Source organism: Pyrgilauda ruficollis, unplaced genomic scaffold (genome assembly GCF_017590135.1).
Source record: "Pyrgilauda ruficollis isolate IOZ18807 unplaced genomic scaffold, ASM1759013v1 scaffold16, whole genome shotgun sequence".
Taxonomy (NCBI): domain Eukaryota; kingdom Metazoa; phylum Chordata; class Aves; order Passeriformes; family Passeridae; genus Pyrgilauda; species Pyrgilauda ruficollis.
In genome coordinates this window covers 8,881,161-8,907,308 of record NW_024514764.1, presented here as the reverse complement: position 1 = coordinate 8,907,308, position 26,148 = coordinate 8,881,161, and the positions used below count along the sequence as shown (strand labels likewise).

Below are 26,148 nucleotides of genomic sequence, written 5' to 3'. Positions count from 1 at the left end.
GAAGGAAAGCCCCTAACAGCTCTCCTCAAATCTTCTGTCCTTTACCTTATTATTGGAGTAAATGTTGCATTTTGGCCTTTATAATCCTTTGTTCTATTAGATAACATTTGATTTCAATTAGTAGCAGACCCCATTGCCTGGAATCTTTAAGATGTTGACCCTTTAAAATATAAGGCACAATTAAATCAGATTATTTGGGGAAAATGATGAATCAAAATGACCTCCATTGCTTTTAGAAATCTAAAATGCCCCATCTAACTCTTATGCTTAATATGTGATTTAAGTGAACACCTACTCCTTCTTTGTCCTTTTACAGTGATGGTTACTGTTTCTTTCACTGTTTTTCCAGCATTTTTAATTCATATGTCACTTGAACTCTAAAAGAGCACTGACAAAAAAAAGCATTGTGAGTCTTGGAAGTGAACCGTATTGTCATGCCATGTATTCAGGATGCAGAGTTGAACCAAATACATCCTGAGCAGAGACCTGGCAGGGTCAGGTGTGCCCAGAATCACTGCAGAGGTGTCACAAAGGGCACACAGGGTGCCAAGTGTGGCTGTGCAGCTGGAGCATATTGGCTGCTGGGGAAAGAAGGTGTTATTTAAGGATTTAAAGAACAATATTTGTCTTAACCAGTGTCCAAACCACAAAGGATTGAACTCTCTGAATGGCATGGAAATACGTTTGGAAGTACGCCCTGTCTCGTCCCCGCCCAGCACATGCCCTTTGTGCGTGGAAGCCTCGCAGGTGGCCCTGGGGACTCCTGTCCTGCAGGTCCCTGCAAGCTCTGCCTTGCTCCTACTGAGACCTGCCACTGGCCTTCACAGCTCTAACACAGAAATCATCACAAAATTTGTTATTCCTCTGGCATGAGACTGCCAAATACCCGTTTTGGCAGCATTGGGTCCCATGAGACCCCAAAGGGAATGTAATATCAGTAAACGAAGTTAAAATAAGGTATGAAACAACAGAGGAAGTGCTAAGCAGTACTGAGCTTATTCACCCTTCACCCCAGACAGGACTGCTGGGATGCTGTGACAAAAAAAAAAAAAAAAGGGGAAGCTCTGGGAAAGGAGTTGCTGCTGTAAACAAGCTTGGTAAAGGTCTGGTTTCATTTTGTGTCCTTCAGTTGCAATATGCAGCAAAACACTTGCTGTCCCTCATGTGTAGTTTTCCTTGCCTCTGCCTCCTATCCATGTAGAAATTTCCATCTTTCAAAAACTTGCTTCTTTATTCACAGTATATTTTCCATGGTGGGACCATGTTTTAATGCAGCAGAATATAGCTGTTATTAAAAATGTTTTGGTTCAATTTAGAAAGAAATCCCAGGATCCTAAATCCAGTGTAGTCAATAGAGAGATCTCGATACAAGGATTTGTGTCAAAACTAAAACAGTTAAGAAAAAATAGCAGAGTAAGGTGAGGGCCTTTCAGACTGGTGTAGCAAACAAAGGCAAGCAACCAAGTTTTTCATTTTTGAAAGAGTGGCAATCTTCATCTTGTTAAGGTAGAAGAGTACGTTTCTCTCACTTCTGTGCACCTGAGAAGTACCATCTTTTACATTCTAGTTTTAAGCTCCGTAGCCAGACTTGGCACTGCCAAGACTTTCCCTTGGTTGCTTCCTGACTTATTGACCATTGTAGCATAAAACATTTTTGCATTTCTTATGTATTTATCCACAAAGAAATGCTATTGAAAGAAAAGCTTAAAGATAGAAAAGCTCTTATGACTATAAATTAATTAAAGCCTGGTATTTCCATGAAGATTAAGTAGGCCTACTCAGTCTCCTTCCCTAGGACATGCCCTTTTCTTTGTGCTGTAATCAAGCTGTTTGCCAATCACTGAACTTGGAGTGATAGATTTGTCTGTTTTGCATTCCCCTTAAGCCTTCTGCCCAATTTCTTCTCTGACTCTAACCCCAAAATTATATTGACTCAGAGGTAGTTTTTCAACAGCTTTATTCACAAAGTCTGGCAGCTTGGCCTTCTGAAAGGCCCTATTTAGATTTTCTATTAATTCAACAAATGGAAGGGGCAAAACAAAGTGTTGCGACAAACTGAAATCTGGTGTGTTTATAACCTCATTCTTGGTTCTCAGGCAGGTTTCTCAACTTCTGCTTTCCATTTATAGCTGCCAGGCAACAATATCAAATTTTTGTAATCTTGGTAGTGTAGTGAGGCCATAAAATATGAAAAAGGAGAACTATCTTCATGCAGACTATTCCTACTCATGGATCCACGCCATGTTCACCTACTTTTCAAACTTCTGGCTCTAGATTTTGGCATTTTCTGCAGCAAATGCAGAAATATCCATTTCCAAGCTGTTCAGAGGGACAACCCCATGGAGGGGTAAGAGGAATGAAGATGAGATGATAACAAGGCAGCACGTGGTAGTGTGTGATGAGGTATGCTCGGCCTTCTTTCATCACAGCTGCAGTGTTGGCTGTTGTTGGTTTTTCCATGTTGCAAGTAGGTTTCATGGTACAGCAGTTGCTCCGTGTTTGCACTCCTCAGGAACAGAGATGGATGCAAACAGGGTCTTCTGCTAAGGGCAGAGTATTTGAGAGCCATTTATTAGATATTCTTCATTGCAAAATATGCTGTTTGATGCCAAACTAAAGCTTTCCATGGTTGTGGAGGGCGGACACCTATTTTAACAGGATAGAGTCTGAAAATTTTGGTTCTTTTCATCCTGGTATCTCAGTATTATGCTGGAGTAAATAATTTGGATCACCAGCTCAGGTGGCATTTACACCAGTGATCTATAAACACTGAAGAGCCAATATTTGGGTTTGAAATAATTTGATGGAGATGATGAGTAAGTAACATGTAGTGTTATTCTATACTTGTGGAATATCCAGGAGGAATGTTTGAACTGACTCTAGTTTCTGCTGCAGTAACTGGATAGAAATAGAAGGCAATTTACAATGATGTGGAGGAACAGATAAACTTTATGAACAAATGGGGCTTCTGGATTCTCCTATCATACTCACTCAGTCTTCTAATTTCCCTGATACCTGCTGGATTTGTGTATCATTTATATCCTGATAAGATACCTGGGTTGCCACTTATTCAATATTGTCACTTTTGGTCCAGGTGATCAGACTGCAGTATCCCACTCCTCTCCCTGGAGTAAAAGATAGGTAAGTCTCACTGCAAGCTGTCTCTGCATCTCTAAGTAACTCAGGGTTATAACTCAATGCAGGTCTTGGTAAGTAATGCCAGCTCTCCAGCCTCAAGATCTGTGTCTTGCCAACAGAAAGCCACAGTGCAGGATTTGTGGATTTGACTGACAAAAGCTGTGGCTGTGTCATAACTAACTGCTGTGCAATTTGATTTCAGACAAAGAGACAAACCATGGATTCAGTATTTGTGCCTGAAAATGGCTACCTTGATTTACTGCACAGTGATATTGACCCATTGCATCTGTGTACTTTCTTTGATCCTAAGTCATCTGGAGATGAAGAAGGTGACTTCTCTACAGGTTAGTAAGACACTAAAAAAATACTTGACTGGTTTATTCCTCACACTGTAAGTCATTGCCATCTCCTCTCAGCTCCAAAGCCACCTCATGGCAGTTTATCATGGTGACTGAGTTAAAGTCTACAAGCACTAGGTGTTAGGATGTGGTAAGTTTGTCTGTGTCTGTACATACAATCACTGCTTCCAGAAACTGTCATGTTTTTAAATTGTGCATATTTATAGCATCCTGCTCAGTCAGTCTAACAAAACACACTGTACTGTCACTCATCAGGGCATGACACTGTCTTTCATTTGGATATCATTCCTGTAAGTAGTTTATTTGCAAATGTTCCTGTCATAAGCTGGCCAAGTGTAATTGTCAACACCTCTATGGCTTGAAGCTAAATGTTTTGCTAAACAGAGACTTTTAGATGAGTTTGTGATGAACGCAGTCCATGAGCAGACAGCTTTAGATTCTGAGATCCTAAGGCACCAAAACAATGGAGTATCATTACCAGATGCCATTTTCCAGCTTTTTGGGACACAGTGATTTTTAAATTCCATTACAAATGAGAAAGCAGAAGGGCAAGAGTATAAAGTTGATAATTTCTTGCAATTCAGTTCCTACAAATAATCAGATCAGGAGGTTGCCCTGGATCTCAAACTTTGTGCTCCTGACTTTCTGTGGAAACTGTGGACTGATCTGCTCTCCCTTTCCTGAGTGTTCTGTTATAAAAATTATGAAAGTCTATCTGTGGAATGGAACATTAGTTGAGCTTATGTTAAACACATGAGCTGGACCATGGGTTGAGAATGGCAATGAGAGGAGAAGAGCTGATGTATTCCAGGCATGCAGTCTCACAGCTCTGTGCCAAATAGGTGGAAAATATTACCAATCTGGAGCATTGTGGCTTTCATGAGTGACCAATGCCAGGTGGCAAATCAGTGGAGAAGTGACCACCAGAATTATCTTTGTGATTGATCATTTCCCAGGTTAGTCTTTTCCCTCTCAGTTTCTGACTGTTAAAAACACCTGCAGGAGTGTTCCTTACCCCATGGCCTTACTTGCTCAGTGACTGAAAGTAGGATGAATTAGAGGTCAAGCACTGACTCATGCTATCACAGATGTTTCACTGATTGGAATACTTTTGAGCCTTAGCAATGTCTGAGATGATGCAGGTAAATCAAACATCATCAGGACATGGCACCAGTTACTGGAAGCTGGGCATCTCTGCTGTGAAGGTGTTAGCATGGTCCCTGGCCAACTGGCAGCTTCACAGGCAATTTGCAGTGCAATTCAGGGATTAGCATGGACACAGCATTGTTCTGAACAGGGCATCTGGGTGATACCACCATATCATGAAGGATAAGAAGGTTTAATAAGCTGTATCATCATAGAATGGATTCAGGAAGTATTTTATTTACTAGGAGAGATGAGGTCTCAGAGTTTAGCAAAAGAAAAGTGCTGATTTCCAGGTGACTGTGAATTACTGAGAGTTCAGTTCTGTTCCTTCTTAGCCAATACACAATGAAAAGCCAAAGCCTTCTGCTGAAGTAACAAATATGCCTGTTATGCATGTCCTGCTATCTGATTTTTTATGCTTGGTTATGGCATTCATTGAGCCAATGCATATTCCTTCTTAACTCTAGATCTTGAAGTTGATGCCAGCAACTATGAACAGTTAAATAATATGGATTTCCCATATGAAAATGGGGATGGGTTCTACCCCTGTTGCAACACCACGGATGCTTATGCTAAAATAGGTATGAAAGCAATTTTTGGTTTTCAAATCATTATTTTACAATCATTTGCTATAGCTATTTCTTATAGACTCTATTCTCAATCTGAAGCATTTACTCAAGTAGCCTTTCCGTCATGTGTGGTAGATCTAATTTAGAGTACCTGAACCTGTGCATTGTGGGGAAACTTATTAGCAGTAGCTTGTGGTTTTTGGGGGAAAATCTCTCTATTAATGTCTCCTTCTGCTTAATACTTCCTTTCTCTACTTCTCTTTTCTTGTGATCTTTATTTCCTGAACAACAAGTTACAAGAAAAACTTAATTTAACTCCTCCATTTTACTTACATTGCAGAGTTCTGTTAATGAGGATAAGCTTACTAGAGTTTTGCTGTGACATTTACTGTGTCATTACTGTGTTCCTCTTTTGTTTTTGTTTTTTTTTCTTTTGTTGCTAGCTGAATTAGTAGAATATGTGCTCAAGGATCAGCAGGAGAAGCAGGTTGAAGACATTTTTGGTAAGATTGATATGGCAGAAACTAACTTTCTCCATGGCAGTTTTCTGTCTAACATGTGCTTCATCCCCCTAGTCTGAACACTAGTAAAGTTTCTATACCTCTGGTACCTTCTTCTTTCCCCCTGAGTACAGTGTCCCAGGATTTTCTTGGAAAACTTGAGGATTTTATGCATTTTTCAGGCCTTTCTCAAAGATGGCAATTTTGTCTCTGACCAAGCTGCTGATCATGTCACCATGCTGATAGAATATGCACAGCTTCACTGTCAAGTGCATTAATAGCCTCAATAGCATCACACTTACTCTGAGCACAGCAGGGATGATACACATAAGTCCCCAGAGCACTTCGCATGTGTATAAATACAGTTTGCACACACTGATTTCTGTCCAGGATGCACAGAGCTGCCTGAGGAAGTGTGTCAAGTTTTACTTCTCACCCTGATTAATGCAGCAATGCTATTATAGTAAATCATTCCTTCATCCATTCTTGACTGGAGATATTGCTTTACTTGTGGTACCAAATCATTGTTTTGGTAGCAGCACAAATGCAGCTATTTACTGTTCCAGAACAGATATATCAATAGGTGGCTGTTGAGAAATCCATAGAACTAGAAGGTTCACAGAATATCTGTATATCCTATTTTATGTTTGAGCAAAATAATTTGGACTAATTTACTAAAGGTCAGTCTTTCCCTAGAATTATCCTGACTGTAGGAAGCTCATATGCCTTTTCAAATGATTTATACTGCTCCCTGGTGTGTTTAGAATTTTGGGGGTTTTGCAGCTAATGGCAATATTTTTATTGGTTTTAGAAAAAAACCAGAATGCAACATTAGTTCTTAAGTATTTTCTGGTAAAAGTGTGGTGTGGATAACTTCACAGTTCTTGCAGCACAGAATATAAAATCTTTTTAGAACCCTTTATTCTGTCTCTTAAAGGATCTAATCCCTTTAGCACATAAATTGAGTAGTACTGAGATCACACTGTGACACACAGCTGCAATGTTTTATCCTTTGCTCATCATTAGAGCATTGAGAAGTACTTATGGTTTATTAGCCACTGCCAGTAGATTAATGGTTTGCAGTTCAGAAATTAACACAGGGTGACAAAGTCTGCACTCAGAGCTCTGTGGGCTTTCTAAGTCATGTGGAACTGGGTACATCTTTTATCGCATTATTTGGTTTTTATCTTTTATTTGGAGCATATTTCATCTTTGATCTCTGTTAGTGTGTTTCTATTGCTTTTACTCCTCTCTGTAATTTTTTAGGAGAACGAAATTTGACATTGGACCATATTTCATGTTTTCAGCAGGGAACCTTATTTTGGATGACATTGCTGCTGAAAACACTGAGAAATTTCCTGACATAAAGATGCAGTCATGTCTTAAACGAAGTAAGTGTGAACAGTGAGAATATGAAAGGCTTTGTGCCTGAGTTCTAAACTTGCATTACAGCCCCTTGGCTTTAGCACAGCCCCAATGCACTTGTCATGCAGTTTTTCAGTGACACCAGTCGTGCTTCCTGTGGCTTTGCTCAGGCTCGTGGGCAGGAACTGAAAGCAGCTCTTCCAAGCGTAGAATTTACAGTTCGCAGAATTTGTTTTCCTGTAACATAACATTAAACATGTTATATTTCTTTGCATTTTTGTCATCCTTGTGGCAGTGTTGACTTTGTTTTCAGTGTATCTATAGCTCAGTAAGCATTGGCTGAACAATTGCCTTTTTAACTGCAAGAACAACAGCAAACATCTTTGGCACAAAAATCTGCAGCCTAATTAAAACTTCACAGAGCAAAATAACACGAGGCTTTTCACATTCATTTTTATACACTGGACCTGAAATAGCTGAATGGAAACTGGCAACACCCCCTTCTACTTAAAATAAGTTTTGTGGGGTAAATTTAAAATTACCAAAATTTTGCCACTTACCTTGCTTTCTTTCAGCTTTCTTAGGCTCTGCAGCAGAAAGTTACTGTGATGCTTCAGAACCCAAATATAAGAAAACTGGTAAGTCATTGGCTGAATAAGAAAAGGTTATTGAACATGTATTGTCTCATGTTCCAAAATCTCATCTTCTGTTAGGTACTATAACTCTACCTTCCAGAAAAGTTTGCTGTCATAGATTTGTTGATTTTGATCATCATGCATTTTCATGTTTCTGCAAAAATCACCTTAGATTAGATTCCCCTTACTAATTTATGATATAACAAATCCACATCCTCTTATCTGCAGCTATTAAATTGTGCAGCTTCGGATCAGCTACATGGTAGCCTAAGAACAGCTGGATCCTTATACTTCAAAAGTACATGTTCCTGCCAGGTGATACGAAAATTACTTGCTTAACATCAGCAGAGGCACAGTTGACCTTTTCTAAATCCACATGAGAGAAGAAAGAAAAATAATAGAGACCTGGGTCTGTGCCAAATTCTGTAAATTTTATCACGTACACCTTTTTATTTTATTGGATTTTTGGAAAATGTCTCACTTGGAACAAAAAGGATCAAATCCAGGAAATGTAGAGCTATGACCTGAGTCATATTACCCATCAGGTCATAGCTCCACATGCCCTGGGTTTGAGACTCTTTCTTCCAAGTGTGACATCTTCCAAAAGTCCAGTGCAACATCCCAGTGAAAATAATAACTGTGAAGAGATGATTTCTTGGCCCCGTCCATGCTATAAAGTCCTTTAAACTGAAAAAAGGGAGAAAGGGAAATTTCTAGGTTTTGCACATTGTTAGATAATCTACAAGACAATACCTGGGGCCAGCAGGCAGGCTGGAACTTGTCCCCTGAGTGTAAAGTGGTGCTAATGTTCTCACCCAGCTGTAGCCTAAAGGGTATCTCAGGCAGAACTAAACCAGCAAAATACTCTCCCAAAATCCAGATGAGAACAACCTGTTTTAACAGCAATAGTTTTAACTATTTTATATTGTGTTTTGAATGAACATCTGACTCGTTTTATATCAGCACACCTCACATGCCTCCTAAGGGGTCTCTGGCTGTACCAAACTCTAGAGGCCATGTACATATTGGGGGGGTGGCCAAACCGGTGTGTAACCTAGAGTTCCATCCAGAGTTCTGGGATCTGGGGCTGCACCTCAGCACAGTTCTGATAAGGAGCGGGCACAGACTGTGTGAAAATCCGAGAATGTACATGTGCACCATGACTGCGATCCAAGCTGGTTTTCCAGTGTTCTTATGGAGTTCTGAGGGACTGGGAGGGAGAACTGAGCAGAAAAACATGTTTGGTAGCTCTGGGAAAGTTATCAGAGTTTCTACTGAACTGGTACCTGCTGACTGTAGTTATTTAGACAGAGGTGAAATTCCTGGCAGTTAGTAGCCGTTAAAGGTGGATTACTTTCTATTTGCTTAAGTTCCTTTATAGATTTGGCACTTTTAAAAGCCTATATTTATGCCACACTATTAATAACAGTTTTCCATAAGGAAATGGCACATCGGTTCCAAATGCCTCACCCTACAGAACCTGCATTCCAGATCAAAGGACCATCACAGAGCTAACAGGTGCTTCGTGAAGCTCCAACCATCCTTTTGCTGGAAGTCCTCAGAATATTATCAGTTTCTCTACTGTTCTTGACCCAGTGAAGGTGTTGAGGAAGGAAAATATACATAAGACAGTATAAGTACTAGGTAGAAAAATCTAATTGACAAAATGATGAGCTACTTGACAAAATCAACAATTTATTTAACCTGTCATGGGTGTCACAGTATGATCCTGCAAAGGAAAATGCATCAGCTCTTCAGAAGTGCAAGACTATCTACAGCAAAGAGAATAATGTGTACTAAAGTTCAAAGTAGTAAGCCAAGAATGAGATTCTTTCAAAGGAATTGAATGAAATAGTGGCACAAACCCCAGACAGGTTTGTAGCTCCTGATAAAAACATCAGACCACAGAAAGTGGTGAAGTATAGACTTACTTGTTGTAGCTAGACAGGAGAGGGAAAGAAAAAGCAAAACCTAAGGTGTGACTTACTTGATTTGCAGGAGTCTTTTGATAAGTAGATGAAATTGTACAATTGTACACAAACCTCTCACTCCATTTGTTCTATTCTTGGAGGAAAAAAATGTGCTTCAGAGGAGATGCATCTTTAAAAGCTCTGGTGTTTGTGACTGTTCTTTGGGAGACACTTAACACACACTCTTTGTCCTTACAAGAACTGTAGTGTCTAATTAGGGAGTCAAGGTTCCCAGCTGATTGCTTGTGGGCCCCTCTGCTCGTGTGCAATATTGAGGCAGCAAACTGTGCTTGGAAAATCAGTACAGCCAGTGTAAGACATTGTTATATCTTACCTGTCAGTCATCCATGTGTAGGGTCATGTACATCTAGATACATCTGGAAATAAGAGAGGCCAGGAAAGATGAAGGAAAATAAAATTTAAAGAGAAACTACTGAGAAGAAAAAGTGATCTACTAGAGAATTTAATAAATACATTTTCAATTTTGAGAGCTAAATAGTTTTCAGAAAGCTATTTTGAATTCTTCTTGCTTTTGGAAATCAAAACACAGCTGATCAGAATCAAGTGGTTTATCGTATCTACTGAGACCTCTTCTTTGGTTCCTTTAAATTCTACCAATGAGATAACTTTCTCCTTTTGTTTTGCTATTTTATTTTAAAGTGGAAGTCCCTGCAGCTTCTGCAGGGAATGGCAGTTTCTTTGCTATGCCTCTCAACAGCCACCCAGTGAGCTGCACCTCCCTAACTAACCAGCACATGTCCTGTTCTGTTCCTGCTGCCCATGGGCTGGAAAGAAGCCTCATAATTCCTGGTACGTAGAGTACAGCTGTGGGTGTGCACCTGTACACAGGCTGATTTACACGTGGGGAAAACTCTCTTATAAATCTTGTCATTGACTATGAGCAATGGCAGGAAAATGGCAGGTTTGGCAGCTCTTAAAGGTGTGGCACTCACTAAAAGAATGAAAAATATTCAAGGGAAATTAAAAGGGCATTTCTGCTAATTGAGTAGAATGAATCTTTCATTTAATTGGTGCAGGTTATAACAGAACAGTTATTTACTATGTGCTAATCTAAGTAATTACTTACTTGTTTTAAGAATAGCAAGTCATAAAATTTTCATTATTAAACTTTAATTTAGTTCCAATTTCTTTTTTCACCCAGAGATTTGTAAAGGACTGAGGGATAATTACATTTGCAGCAGTGGAGCAAAACCTAGGCTGTGATTTAGCTCAAGAAAACTGAGAACTGAGCAGTAATCCCACTGATGGGCTGTGTAGGCACCTGGCCTGGGCCATGCTGGGTTGCAGAGGGTGCTTGTGGTGCACTGAGAAGTGCTGATGACAAAGGCCCAGTTCAACACCTTTCACTATTAAGTCTGTGCTGGAAAGGAACCAAAACCAGTGTCTAAGTCGGAAGTCTTGAAGTACCTCATGCGAGCTGAAGCAGCATAAAGTAGCAGAAGAAATTCTGTCCCACCTACAGAAATTCAGAGCTATGGCTGATTAAATTGCAAGCACTGAATCATCAAAAAACTTTCTCAGTGTGGATTGAGAGGGAGGATGCTTGTACAACCTGCATGACATGCAGTTATTTGGGAAGGATGTAGTGCAAGGAAGGTAAATTTAATGCGGATACATACTATTTACATTTTCTCTTCTCTGCATCTTTGAATTACAGACTTTGCCTTAAGCACTTTTCCTTATGATAATAGAATTTCTCTTTAGACTGTTGAAAACAGTGGCTGCTAAAAGTAGTAATCCCTTGTATCTCAAGCTCATCATACCTTGTAAGAATTCTTCTTTTTAATGTTCTATGGACCTCATGTGATCCTGTGAGTTCTCCACCAGGAAAATTTGTCTAGAAGCTGCCAGAAAGGATAAGTACCTGTTAGAAAGCTTCTTCTCTCTCATAAAGATTTAGAAAGCAGAACCCTTTAAAAATAGAAGAGTAATTATTCTGCACTCATTTCAGGATTGTCAGAACCTTTGACCTCAGAGTGCCTACCAGTCAGTGTGAAAGGGTACCAAGAGAACCCAGGCTTGGCAGGTCCTCCTCAGCAGATATTTAACTTTGTTCTTGAAAATGGCACATCTGATGTTATAGTATATCCAGGTAAGAGCAATAGTCTTTTATCCCCCTAAAGAGGCATAAAGTGCTAAAAAATCAATGCTGCCAACAGCAGCATTGATTAAATTTGGTTATTGATGGCTATGATATGCTGAAAACTATGCTTTGTTTCTTGCCAGTGCTGACATCTTCCATGGAAACATTCATGTCTCCAAATTTTCCAGTTAATTTATGTGGTAAGTAGAAAATTGGGGTTTATATATGTGCAGCACTTTGAACTGGGAGAGAAACCATATTGCTTCTACTCAAAGCCAGTTCTACCCTCCAGGCTTTACTCATGTTAACCTTAAAAAACCAAAAATGGATGGTATTTCTTTCTTTGTATTGATCACAGGCTGTTTACTCTGATCCAAAATGTACAGGTAAGAATTGTAGAGCTTCAGGTTCAGCAGCCAATCCCCTGTGTTTGTTATGACATCCAGTTTCTGGAAGAAGTCAGGTTTAGTTAAAACAATGCAAAGCCCAGGGTGCTGGAGCACCCTCAGAAAGTGGAGATGATCTGATGCTGGCATGGCCTGAGCATCTTAAATGCTCAGTGCTGGCAGCCAGACTGCAGCCAGCTCCCGTGGAAGCCCCAAAACCAACATGATGATGACTTATAACTAAGCAATACTGAAACCTAATGCACAGAAAGGCTTGTAATGAAATCAGAGCCTTGGTCAGAATTTAACAGTCCCACTTCAGGTAACAAACTTTCCTGAGACACTTTTCTTCCAACCCTCAGAGAGCTGTTGGAACCCAGATTTGATATCAGTGTTGTTTCTGGTCCCTATGCCCAGTGCAGGAGTTTGTTGCCCTCTGGTGGCTTCCACTACCCCAAAAGCAAAAGTATAACATGGACATTAAGAGGTAAATATCCCTAGGTGTGGGGAAGTCTTTGTAAATTATATTTACTGTTTATGTAAATAAACACTGCCAACTGATTTACTACTTTTTATTCACAATATATGTATGCCACAAGCCCTGGAATTCCAGATGTAGCAGCAGATAAATTAGCATGTGAGATGCCAAGCCAGTTCATTTTCCTTTTTTAAAAGGTCTTGCTCCTACCTGCTTTGACCAGTTTCCCATCTAAATGTCTCATTACAGATTTTTTTTTCTGTTCTTCCATTCTGTTTTCTTAGTTCATAAAATAAACAGTAAATAAAAAAACCAGACACTTGCCCAACCTTTATTTAATATCTTTCTTACTGGAGGCCTGTGGTGCTTCCCTTTTAGAAGCAATTTTGAACTCAAACCATTCTGAAGGTTTCTGGCATGCAGGGTAGGAATTAATTACCAGATCTCTGAAACTGTAAGATTTGTATTTCTTTTAAACCATATTCTACATCCAGATTATCAAGATGATATTATGGTATGAAACACATTTGTACATATTTAGGGAGATTAATCTGTTTTGGTTTAGGTAATTTTTTGCACATCTCTGCTGTGTGTAGTTACAAGACTCTGAAGCTGAGTTTGTTACAGCCTCTGTCAATTTAAATTGTCTTGCATCTGCAAAGCTCTTCCTACCAGAAGTTTTGTCAAAACTGATACTCTGCAATTACCAATCTGCAGAAATGTTCTCTCTGAAAAATTCCCAATTCCTTTGTGTAAAGGAGACACTGATCACCTGACCCAAGTGCAAAAGTCTGCAGTAGTTTGAAAGCAAACAGGTGAAAAAGAAAGAAAATTGGACAGCAATAGGACTTTGTCAGAGACAGTAATGGGTAAATACTGTTACCAAGAGTCTTTTCTCTGCCATTTTCATCTTTAGTGCTTGGTTACAAGATGTAGAATAACAAAGGGAAACTATTGCTTTTGAGGACATAAAGAAGCACTGTGTGTGAACATGAATTTATGCAAAACTGACATATTAAAAGAACACTGGATATCACCTGGTAATGGTAAATCTGCTTCCCACAGCTGTCAGAACAGCTGTGGTCTTGTTTGATTCCATTCTGCCCCTAACAGTGCACATCAGCAGAATTCTACTTGTGGGAGAAGTTTATTCACTTTCCTTGTAAAATTAACAAACTATTTCTTACTCTGAATATATGCTAAAATAAACTTGGAAATTTGCATTAATCTTATTGTTAAAATTAGTAAAGCTGAATCAGAGATTATCTAGATGTCTTTATCAAGTATATTGTTTTGTTTCTCCAGATTTAGAGAAATTTCAAGAAACTCAAGATTCTATAATTCCTTCTGAAGAACCTTTTAAAAGACCAGGTGAATTTAGAACTCTTGAACTTAAACCTTCCGGTATTTTTTGGAAAAAGATTCTGTGTTTCTTTCCATACAGAGAAGCTCCTTGTAGGAATCATTCAACAATTTGTGAAGCTGTTCTGAGGGTCTGAGCACAATTCCAGGTTTCAGGATATTAGACTTGGCTTCCTGTAGATATCTTGCTGTAGTACCAGCTTAGCAGCTCAGTGTACTTCAGTGGTTTTATCATCTGTACAGAGAGCTCCAAAGTTATTCAGTTTATAGATGTGAAAGTGTCTGTTGTGCCTGCACTTCTCAGCTGCAGTTGCATGGGGTAAATCCAGCCCTATGGGCTTTGTGGGAATGCTTGTGCTTTCACCATATTGCAATCAAGCACTTGAGCCACCATGAAATGGTGTTGTAGTTTGGGGACTGGTTCCTTCAGTTTGTGTGTGCTCTTTATTTCTCTAGAGCAAGTGGAAACTTTCTGTTCATCCCTTAAGGATTATTTCCGAGACACGTGCAAATCTGTGACCATGGAGCGGGAAGTAAATCTGGATCACCTCTTCATTGATGGGACACTTGTTCAAAGTCAAACTGAAACCAAGACTGGAAAGAATAGTGCAAAAGCAATGGAAAAGGAGCTGGTAACCTGCAGCCTGCAAGAGAAGGAAAAGACAGCCATTGTTAGAAGCCAAATATTTCAAATCCCACAGCGTAAAGACTTAGAGACTAAAGTGATTGTGGTGCTGGGAAAAGCAGGAATGGGCAAAAGCATTCTTGTTCAGAAGATCTGCCAGGACTGGTCCAATGGAGAGTTTTCTCAGTTTGAATTTGTATTTTGGTTTGACTGCAAACAAATAAGCTTGCCTGAGAAGCAATACAGCCTGAAGGAACTGCTGCTTGAATTTTTTGTAAAACCTCAAGAGGGAAGCAAAGAGATCTTTGAGTATATCTTGCAAAATCCTGATAAAGTCCTTCTGATTTTTGATGGTTTTAAAGGGTTGCACGATCACGAGAATTTTCCTCGTTGCTCAGCCAGCCAGCCTGAAAAGGATTTGTGCAGTATAAAGGAGCTGCTTTCAGGACTCATCCAAAAAAAGATACTCAATGGCTGTACTTTATTATTTACAGCAAGACCAAAAGACAAACTGTACCAGTACGTGTCCAAAGTGGATAAGACTATTGAAATGGTAGGATTTTCCCCTCAGCAGAGAGAATTGTACATAACCAAATACTTTGAAGAATCGCTGTACTGTGATAGTGCACTGAAATTAATCAGAGAGTGTGAGTACTTGTTCAGTCATTGTTACAGCCCTGTTATGTGTAGGTTTGTTTGTTTTCTCTGTGAGACAGTGCTTGAAATGGGAGAGAAAAGCCTTCCTTCAACTCTTACTGGAGTCTTCCTGAAATTTTTTCAGCAGAAGATAATGTTTATGCAAACAGATGTTACAACCACACAAAATCAAGAGAGTCTTGCTACCTTAGCTCGTGTAGCCTGGTGTCTTGGAGAAAAGCACCAAAGTGCCATGAAAAGTGATCTTATTCCTTCTAAGGAAGTTAAAGAGTTTGCTCTGAAGTATGGGTTTTTCCTGCCATTTGCATTCCCCAGACATTCAGATAGTGAAGAAGAGGAATTTGGGAGCACATTCTCTGATTTTGTCATTCAGAATTTCTTGTGTGCACTTCACCTTTTGTTAGCAGAAGAGCTCAAGGATAAAAATCTAACAAAGTACCTGTCTTTTCTATCCAAGAAGAAAAAACCTTATAACTGGTTAGATTTAATGCCTCGATTTTTGGCTGGTTTGATGTTTCTCCAGGATGACCCCTACTTCTGCTCTCTTTCAAAAGAGGTTGAAAAACAATCAACCAAGAAGCAGAAGACACTCTTGAAATACATCAGAAGACTGCAGATTAATAGTCTCTGTCCAGAGAGGTTGCTAGAGCTGTTATGTTGTGTTTATGAAACACAGAACAATTATCTTCTGCAGCATGTGGCCTTAAGACTTGAGCCAGATTTGTCTTTTCTGGGCATAGTTCTTACACCACCTGATGTCCATGTACTGCACTCTATTTTGAAAAGGTCAAGAAAAGAGTTTTTCTTGGATTTACGGAACAGCAGCATTGACATGCAAGGGCTGCAAGCCTTGGTCAGCCTAAGGAATGTGACATCGTTCAGGTTGGTCACTCTCTGTACCCCATAGCATCATCCATAGCACTGTGTGTAGATGACACTTTCATGCAACAACAGCAGTCACATCTGTTGGTTTTGCATGTTTTGTCACTTCACAGGGCTTCTCTCAGTGACACAGTCAGGCTCTGGAAATCTTTAGAACAAACAAAAGACTACGAACTGCTGAAAGTGTCCACAGAGAAATTTGTTCTTGATCCCTTTAAGGCAAAGACAATGAAGGACATCAGTGACCTCTCCGACCTTGTAGAGATGCAGGAGAAGATGATGAATTGGTAGGATCATTTATGATCAAAACTCCTCTTATAGCAATTTATACCAATAGCAGTTTATGAAAACACAGTTTCACCACCAGTGCTGGACAATGGAGTTGTCTGTTTGTCCAGAGGAGAAGTAACCAAGGCAGTGCAAGCTCCTGGGTCATCTCAGGGGGTTCTCCTCCCCCATGTGAGGTGGCTGTCATGGCAGGGATGAGCAATGACAGCACTGTGCAGAGCAGTCACCAAAACTGCCACTGAAAGAGCCAGCTGTCACTTCTCTTTAATCTCTGAGTATGGCATCTTCCATTTGCTTTCAGTTACAGAGCTTGGGCTGATTCTTTCTCCCTGTAGCACCTGGGCATAAAGGAAAGCCTGTTTTGCACAGGTTCCAAATGGCCTGAGTCAGTCCTTTAGCCCAGGAGATAAAATCTTCTGTTACATGGTCTAGAAACCCTGTGCTCCATCCCTGATGCTGATGTAGCTGGGGGATTGATTGCAATTAAAAACACGCAGAAATAAAATTTTGGGTTTTGGTTTTGGTTTTTCTTAATGATGACTTCTATTTTAATGTGTGTGGAGTATTTTGATTAAAATATAGACAAAATAGTTTCATGTTTGACAGAAAATAGTTGATTTTGAAAAATGCATTTTCAAGTTTTATTGGAATAAGAGCAAACAATTTCACTACAAAAGGCAATTATTGGATTTAAATTACTCAGTTGATGAAAGGTTGGAGTAGAAGTTACTCTGAAGTTTCCTGGTTCCTCAGTTAATGCAACAGTGGTTTATTTTCTGTAAAAATTTGCTAACAAATTGTTTTTAAAGCACTGTTTTGGCTACTAAAATATTTATCACACCCTGATTCTACTGTGCTTTATTTAGTGTGCAAGAAGCATCTGGTTGCACCAGCTATGAAATTCCTGCCATCAGAAACCTCAGAAAAGTCGAATTTGCGTAAGTGCTGAACTTCTGCTGATTGAGGTGGTCATGTTTGAGGAGGAGCAGTCATGGGTGCTGGCTACAGCCATTGCACTGATGTATAGCCAGCTTAAAGTAAACCCCATTTATTGCTATCTTGCTTTTCTCTCAACTAGATTTATTAAGTTATGGCCAAAACTCAAAGAACATTATTTCTGGCTCCAGAAATACAGATCAACAGGGCTGTGCCAATTTTTTTGTTGTTTTAGTACAAGTTACCTCCTGATCACAAGGTACTGGTCTTGTGCCACAGGGGATAAAATATTTTGACTGTCATCCAACTACCTGGGAAATACTTTTCCCCCCAGAAATGCTGAACTTTTCTATCTGAGTCCTCTGACGTAATTTTCTACCCTATCAGAGTTAAGGCCATGAGAGGATTACATCAGAGAATGCCTCCCAAATAAATTATTTAGCACCCTTTTCCTGGAAGATGGAAGGTTGACTTGGTAACACTACTTTAAAAGAGAGGTTTTAGTAACACTTCTTTTTTCCCCCCAAACTGTAAGCAGCCTCCAAGGCTATTCTATTGCTCAAAATATTCTGCCATAGCATGTGAATTCATTTGGGCAGAAACTGCAGCAGTGCAATGGAGAATTCTCATCAGGTGTTCTCACCTGTTTCCTGCTCTGTAAATCTAATCCAATCTGGGACTGCTGTGCTTGGCCTCACTTCTGATTTTATGCTGCTTTCTCTTCTAATTTCCTCTTCCTATTTCCTTTTATTTAAATTTTGCTTAAAATGCTAATCCTTTTAAATAGCTGAACTTGTTCTGATATCAAAGACATTCTAAATAGGGTATGAGAGACAAATGCTTGGAGCGTGAGTATCAAAGTGCAATTTATGCTTTAAGCTGCAGTAAAGTGTTGATCTTAAGTTAGACTGAATTGTTATTAGTTGGGGGAAATAACTTTGTTTCCATTTCTCAGTTATACTGAGATAGATATGTATTTCATCTCAAGATTATACTTACAGTGAAAAACCTGAAAAATATAGAGAACAGAAATACAAGAATCTAAAACAAGTGAGGTAAGTCTTGCAGAGAGGAACAAAAAGTGGCAAATGTCCCAATGCTGCTGTGCAAGCTCTGTCCTGCCTGACCTCGAGGCTTCACAGCAGAATTCCCTGGTGCAGGTGGTAGGGAATGGCTGCTTCTGAGGAATGTAAACTAGCTTGCATTGGGGGCTGCAAAAATTCCTGAGTTTGGCTGCTTGTGAGCATGTAAAAAACCTGCTGCATGTCTATATTTTCTTCCAGACTGGGTCCAGCATGTGGCCTTCAAGGATTGCTAAAACTCGTGAAAATTCTTGCAGCATTTCCATCACTTCAGCATTTAGAGTGAGTTCTGCTAAAGATTAACTTTGCTAACATTTCTCCTCAGCAGCCCTTGATGATGGAGAAGCTCTTGTACCCAAGAAACATTTTAGTTGCCCACAAGACTCCTTGTTTGACGACCAAATTGACCAGCAGAAACATTCCGAAACTGTAACAATAGTCTAAAAGCTGACACTCCCCATCCTCCCTGGAGACGCCTGGTGTTGGTTTGTTGAGAACCCTCAGTCCCTTCCTGGGGTGTTCCTGGGTGGGTAAAGGTTCAGCACAGAGCCCCTGGGGCCCCCTTCCTGCCCCACCACTGACCAACAGCGTGCAGTGACTTCTGACTTCACTGGAGCTCCAGAACATCCATGACAAACCAACTCTCTCTCAGTTTTAAGCTTCTTACACTAGAAACAAGTGTACCAGCAGCAGTCAGGGTTGTGCATGGCACTTGTGGGAAGGTTCCTGGGGTTTGGAAGAGCCTTTGGCCTTACACAGCCCAGTGGCCATTTGTCTGTCTTGTGGCTGGCCTTTTCCTGATATTTCAGGAAAGCAATAAAATATGAAATATATCCAGTATATATCAGCATTATCTGTCAGATTAGAAGGGATCTAGTATCTGAAATTCCAGTATCTGACTAGATATGAGGAAAACTTCATTTTTAATACTCCCTCTCTGGAGAAGGAGCAGTTTAGGCAAGGATTTACAGCCTCTGCTGGATTTTGCCTGTTCTGTATTTTTGTGTGCACAGGAAATCTCCTTTCAGCTTAGCTGGAACACAGCTATTTCATAACTATTTTAATAATCTTGCATATCAAAGGAAATGGGTCAAGGCATTCAACTAGTAAAAAAAATTCTTATGCTTTAAATTTGGGCAGCAAAAAGCTGCTTATTAGAGAAGCTATAATTTGTGTGATGCTTCACACTGATTGAGGCTACTGCAGAGAAGCTTTTCAAGATAGAGTGGTCTCTGAGGTGAATAAACCACAAAAATTTAGATTAAAAGGGAAGCTAATTCTCTCTTTGTCGTCACACAGCCTTGATGCTCTGAGTGAAAATGGCATAGGAGATGAAGGAGCAAAGAGTCTGTCTGAAGTGTTTCCAACCCTGACATCACTGGAAACATTAAAGTAAGTGCATTAAAGTAACATTTAAGTAAGGTTAATAGTACAGGGAAATTTTGAGAAGAAACAGATTAAACCTAGAGACTTAAGGGACTGTCTGTTAACAATTATGGGCAAAATTATCCCATGGGCATGGAAGACCAATGAGCCTGTGGAGATATTTAATCAGTACATTCATTAGACAAATAGATTAATCCTTCCTGACTTCTCTTCAAGGGGTCTATCTTGCCTTTTTCTCTGCATTTGGTCTAAACAGACTGTACAAATTATATTTTTAAAAATTGAAAATCAATTTCCCCCACATTGTAATAAATTAGAATAAATGTGCTCGACTAACAAAATTATCTCGCTTACTGTAGTTTATCACAGAATAAAATAACAGACCTGGGTGCAGAGAACCTCGCTGCAGCTCTCCCTTCCTTGTCTTCCTTAAAAACACTAAGGTGAGTAGTTGTAACCTGTTGAGTTGTTTTGAAAACATACCTTGCTGTCTCTGTCAGAAACTACTGAACAGGGAACAAAGAGGTAACACTGTGCAGCAGCCAAGCTTTTCACTTCATTTTTGCATAAAGTCTTCAGAAAGAGGAGAAGAAGTATGACAGACATACAGAAGGATATCTGGGAATATACCAGGACTGGACTGATGATTAAATCCAGTCCATAATACCCACTTATGAATCATGCCCTGCACAGAAGTGCACCACATCTGCTGCAAACCCAAAGCTGTCTGTAGCTGCTGATACAGGGACAATGGTCCATCCCACTGCACTGGGATATCTGGCACAGGCCTGAGTGAAGCAGGGAATGCAAGAAACCCTGGTGTGCAATTCTGGAGCAGTTTAGTGATGTGGAAATCTTTTGAATTCTGTACCCCAAATCTTTAAGCTTCATTTTTTGGCAGATTTTTAGTTTTATCTGTGTAGACAGAAATGCTCTTATTATTCATAGAATAATAGAATGTAGACCATTTTTGCTGTACCTGTGCTGGGTGAAGAAGGATGTGGCCATTTGCCTTGCTTGATACAGGAAATATGAATGTGTGTTTTAAACTTTAACTGCAAATAAGGATAAAATGAAAGTTAAGGTGTGCTTACCATATTTGAAAACCCTTGATCTAATATCTTTGTACATTATCCATTATTCAGTTGTGACTATTCTGGTTTGGTTTTTTCTGCAGCTTGTACAATAACAGCATTTGTGATTTTGGAGCAGAAAATCTGGCAAAGGTTCTTCCTGCAATGAAATCTTTAAGAGTGCTAGAGTGAGTATGAAATCTTTTGAGATGGCCCAGGAAAGAGAACTTCATTGGAGACTGAAAACACAAATGTTCCATGTTTGGTTTTGGAGGAGACAGAAACTGAGGAAGGTTTTGGGAAAATTTCACAGGGGAAATGTGCTTCTGCAGAGTCCGGATAGTCAGTGGTTAGAAAGGATTAAGGAACAGTTCACCATAAACCCAGAAATATTGGTGTTAAGGTGGGAGAATAGGCTCATGGGGGAGCTCAGGAACCTCCTCAGGAACATGGGAAAAGGAATCCCTCAGATTAATTAACATAATGGAGTTCCCATTCAACTTTCTAAGTATATTATTACAGGTTTTTTGAATCCACAATCTGTTTTGGGTTTTTTCCTTTTTCTTTCTTATCCCTTCTGCAGATTAACCTATATAATAATTTTTTATTTTGAATAAAATGTTTGATTACACCATTTGATTTGGATTAACAAAGTTGTTTTTATTCCTCAGTGTTCAGTATAACAAAATAACTGGTGTTGGAGCCCAGCAGCTGACTGACAGCCTACGCAAATGTCCCCATATAAAGAACCTGGTGTAAGTCTCTTGACAGGCTGTTTGCTGCACCTTCATCCTGTAAAACTGGGTTAGCAATCATGGCAAAGCTGCCTTCTGTATTTGCCAGATTTAAAAGAGGCACAAACAAAGACATCAGCAAAATACAAAAGCAGAGATGTTAAAAAATGTTGTCTCTGGTTTCAGCTGCATTCATTCCCAGTGGTGCCATTCAGTTGAGCTTGTCTTGACTGAAACAGTTTCCACTGAGCCTCCCTTTGTTAATCTTCTACCCTCCCAGAGAACCAGACCTACTCTGAGCTGCACCACTTGTGTTTGAGGGATAAACAATGAGCAGCCATCATCAGAGGTTAAATAGACTGAAGGTACCAGTACACATTCAGAGGAAGGGAGTTTGATGAAAGGTTTAAAAACAGTTACAGAGACAGGAATGCAGTTGTGTCCTGTAACCAGAGTCAACAAGATTATGGAGTACTGAACTGCTTTTTCCTAAATCAAAATGCATTTTCCTTTGCTCCATAGCCTACGTACTTTCATGGCATGATAGTCAAAAGGAAGGACAACTTAAAAAAAAAAAGAAAAAAAAAAAAAAAACCAACAGCAACAACTAAAAAAGGCACATCAAACACACCAAAAGAAGGTAAAACAAATTACACTTCTTAAAATCTTTCCTTTCTGAATTTGCCCTTACAGGATGTGGAATCCCACCATTCCCTATGGAGTTCTTGAACACCTTCACCAGCTGGACTCCAGGATCAGTGTGTAGATTCAGAGGATTCCATAAAGGTAACAAACCTTGGCTCCCTGAGACAACCAGGTTTGTTTCTGTGGGAGCTCTTGATTCCAGGCTTACTGACAGCAGGCACAGTAACAGCATCCATGTGTCCATGGGCAAGTGTGGAGATGGTGCCCTACAGTGGAACAGATCAGTGTCACATCAGGCCCCCTTTTCCTGCACTCACCTTGCACCCCCTCCTCCCTGGTGCTGCACTAGCAGACTGCAAGTGCTTTATTAAGAAAAATGGACCTCCAGAACTCCCAGTCCAGCCCAGTTCAGTGACTGGCAGCTGCCCTGCTTACCTTCTCATTTTTGTTGGGGAAAACTAAAGCTCTGTGTACTTCTCATGTTTAATAGATGAGTTCTGTACTCCTCAGAACTTGTTTTTTGTTGATTTTTAGTAAGTCCTTTCACTTTTCCTTTGTTGAATGCACATCCTCAACAGCTGCTTGTCTGACTGTGCAGTTGTACCTGTACTGTACTCAGAGCAAAACACTCCCTCCTACATTCCTTATTCCCAGTGTCATTGTGTGGTTTAACCACCGGCAGCCACTTTTACTTCATTGCCTGCACAGTTTCAAGGATCCTTGAAGTAATTGCATTGTGAAGAATTTAATAAGTTTGTCAATGATTACCAGGATCTGATGCCTTGATGGTCCTGGACTGAAGGAGCTGCAGCCAGCATGGGAAGTTGGGGGTTTGTGTAGGATTTCTGTTCCCAGTTTTCTGCCATGTGCTTCCTCTTGCTCTTAAAAAAAATTATGCATGTTGCATCAGTTAAATGATCCTAGTGAAGAATGAGATGCCAGAGTCAAGGCAGATATCAGATGTGCTCCAGCTTTCTTTAGATGGCCAGGAAACAAACTGCAGTGTGATCAGCAGCTGCATGAGCCATGCTTTGACTGGGCCTGGCCATGGGATGGCTGCAGCTGCCAGTGGCTCCCTGGACCACAGAGTGAGCCAAGCTTGTGCAAGACTCCTGCTCTCAGTGCAGTAATCTCCAGATGTAGACTGGGCTGTTTGTATGGCACTGACCTGGCTGCAGCTGTGGAAGGTTCAGGTGCCACAGCAGCTTCACAGACCAGCTTTATACAGCAGAAGTGAAAAATTGTGGTGCTCCTTACTAGCCTACAGTCAACTAAATCTTGGTCCTGTTGAACAACCCTGCCTTCTTGAGAAAGGACACTAGGGATATGATCACTGTGAGGAAACCTGCACTAGCTCTGAGGATAAATAGCAGCAGGAACTCTGGATCCTGTCTCCCAACCTTGAAACATTCAGCATCCACCAGCCACTTGTGTCTGTTTACAGACCTCATTAAATCTATTATTTTTGTAATCTTAATGAGGGTTAATTTGCTGGGTGTACATCTAATGTTCTGTTTTCATCATTTCACAGGTGTCATAAAGAAGAGGGGAGGGTGTCCTCTGTGCTTTCCTGTCTTCTTGCTGCTTTATGGTTTGGTGTTCTCATGTTTGTTGCAAAAAAAACCAAATTTAATTTCTAAACAATGCTTAAATTTGATGAATTATAGAGTTTTAAAATGCTATTCAAAGAGCCAGCTGTATTTCTACTTAAGTAGTAAAAGTTAAGCAACATCAAACAAAAAGAGCATCTGGATACTGTGACCACCATTAAAGGAGACCAGGAACCACAAGGATATTGTGAGTATAAAATTCCATCAAGTCATTGAAGAGCAAACTGAAAGCTGCTCAACCTGCAACATCTGAAGCACTGACAGATCAAATCTGATTGTTTATTTCATGGTGCCAATGATAACTGCCATCAAATTTGGTCTGATGATTTTGGACTTTCAAAACTCAGTGTTACAGATTCACCTGTCTGTATGGACTGATTGGAAGCACTAGGGTGAGGAGCATAAAAAAAGAGTCATCAGCCCTAGAAAATGTTCTGATAGGATTATCCACAGGATTCTAGAAGTTGCTCTTTTCTTCTCTAATAATCAGTGCTGCCTTAAGTGATAGAAACATATCTTCTATGACTTGTTACAGAATCCTTCAAAAAGATTGGGAAGAAAAAAAAAAAAAAAAGAAGTAATGAGAAGAAAGGAATTGAAAGTAAAAAACTATGAAGGATTCTTCTAACATTATTGCAGAAATCCAAATAGATAAAAATATCCAGTTTATTGCACACAAATCCTCAAACAATCTTTGAAGGTTTTTACTTTGTCTCAAGTGAAGACTCTGAATTCATATACCTGGATTGGTATTTCATTTCTTAAATGCAGCTGGCAGCACAAATGTTTACAAGCACCAATTTTATACTTGACAGTGATATCACTACTGTGTGTGGTTTATGTGGCCTTTGGTTCAGAGTTAGGAGTAACCAGGCAGTAACCAGGCTTTTGTCAGACAAAAGCACATTTCAAAGCACTATTATGCTGCTGGTCTCAGTCATATGTGGGCCAAATATTCATCCTGCTGACTGCAACAGCAAACCAATTTTCTCTTTTATTCTTTTATTTCTGCTCTGTGAACATGAAGAGAACTTAAAATTGTGCAGAGGCAATTGTCAGGGCAGGAGCACCATTCTGGCTTCCTATCCAGATACAGACTGAGACAGAACAACAAAAAGGGTTTGAAAAAGCTAGGAATGTTCAAAATGCTACAAATTGGGAAGTCTTTACTTCACAGTTAGCTCAGGGTCAGTTCAACAACCTCTTTGAAATCTCTTCTGCTAGGAAGCACTGACAATACTAACCCAAGGATCTGTGCAAACTAGAATCTCTCAACTAACCTCTCAAAAACTCTGTTTCTTGGTCTTTAAAAAGTCCGCAATTTAAACAGCTCAAAATCACAACATTAATTTTATTTCCAGCAAGTTCTACTCCTCTGCTTAAGTTTCAGTTCCTGCAGAATCTTGACAGCAGGGATGCAGACAGATTAAAGAGAGTGGAAAATTAAAGAAAGAAGGGAGGAATAAAGGTCTGTTTGTTATTTCTGAGAGCAGGGAATGAGACATGTAAAGGAACAGAGAGCAAGGTGGGAAAACTCTGGGGAGAATATGATTGTAATTAGAATGTGGTATTTTTCTAAACTATCTGCATGGTTCTTCTCTGTGGCCAAACTCTAGCCAGAGCCATGGATAAAAATCTTATTTATTCTCTCCTCTTGGAGCTGCTTGAATGGGAGGTAGTTTAAGCCAAATCTGGTGTGATATTCCCATCAGACTGTGGCACTGCAGCCACACACATCCGTGGTGAGCCCTTGTCTTGACCTCTCCTAACTAAGCTTTGGATGACAAATGCCCTTTAGGGATATGTTCTGCAGCTGCACTTTACCATTACTGAGTCTGAGAATGTGCTAACTATTCCACAGGCAGCTGAATGTTACAGGATGCTGTCTGGACTGCTAAAATCATGTTGGGTGTACTGCTGTTCTCTGAATTAGTGGGAATGTATGTTTATAATGTACAGATTGTAAATTTTGATACAGTGTTTTGGTTGTCTTTACATATCTTTTTTAAAGTATTAATAAAAGTAAGTATTCTGTTTAACAGTACCTTCTAGTGCCCATTGAAATTTTGATTTTTCTCTTGGAAACACTATGAAACCACACAGGAACTGCTGGCTTTTGCCACAGTAACAGGTTTGGGGCTTTGTATTGCAGGCTAATGGAAGGCACTGTGCGTGAGGGAGACAGAATGGACAGAACAGTTCAGTGGGCTGGAAATGG

The 26,148-nt window shown here is 39.9% G+C and overlaps 1 protein-coding gene across 1 annotated transcript; it reads left to right on the top strand.

Moving 5' to 3' along the window:
* Positions 1–2,367: 2,367 nt before the first annotated feature.
* On the top strand, positions 2,368–25,872 carry CIITA (class II major histocompatibility complex transactivator). The gene is made up of 20 exons (XM_041462190.1): positions 2,368–2,403; positions 3,341–3,482; positions 5,111–5,224; positions 5,656–5,715; positions 7,020–7,103; positions 7,653–7,715; positions 10,343–10,492; positions 11,655–11,795; positions 11,930–11,986; positions 13,956–14,021; positions 14,469–16,176; positions 16,290–16,463; positions 17,331–17,402; positions 18,684–18,764; positions 19,782–19,874; positions 20,228–20,311; positions 21,046–21,129; positions 21,613–21,696; positions 22,369–22,461; positions 23,852–25,872. Exons 1-19 carry the CDS (start codon positions 2,368–2,370, stop codon positions 22,439–22,441), a joined length of 3,366 nt encoding a protein of 1,121 aa, XP_041318124.1. The 3' UTR covers positions 22,442–22,461; positions 23,852–25,872.
* The last annotated feature ends 276 nt before the right edge of the window (positions 25,873–26,148 follow it).

Excerpts from the sequence above, each read along its gene's own strand:
- CIITA (XM_041462190.1), top strand. The coding sequence starts at position 2,368 with ATGATAACAAGGCAGCACGTGGTAGTGTGTGATGAG. Across the intron at positions 3,483-5,110 it reads AGAAGGTGACTTCTCTACAG|ATCTTGAAGTTGATGCCAGC; the intron begins GTTAGTAAGACA and ends TCTTAACTCTAG. Across the intron at positions 17,403-18,683 it reads CTCAGAAAAGTCGAATTTGC|ACTGGGTCCAGCATGTGGCC; the intron begins GTAAGTGCTGAA and ends ATTTTCTTCCAG.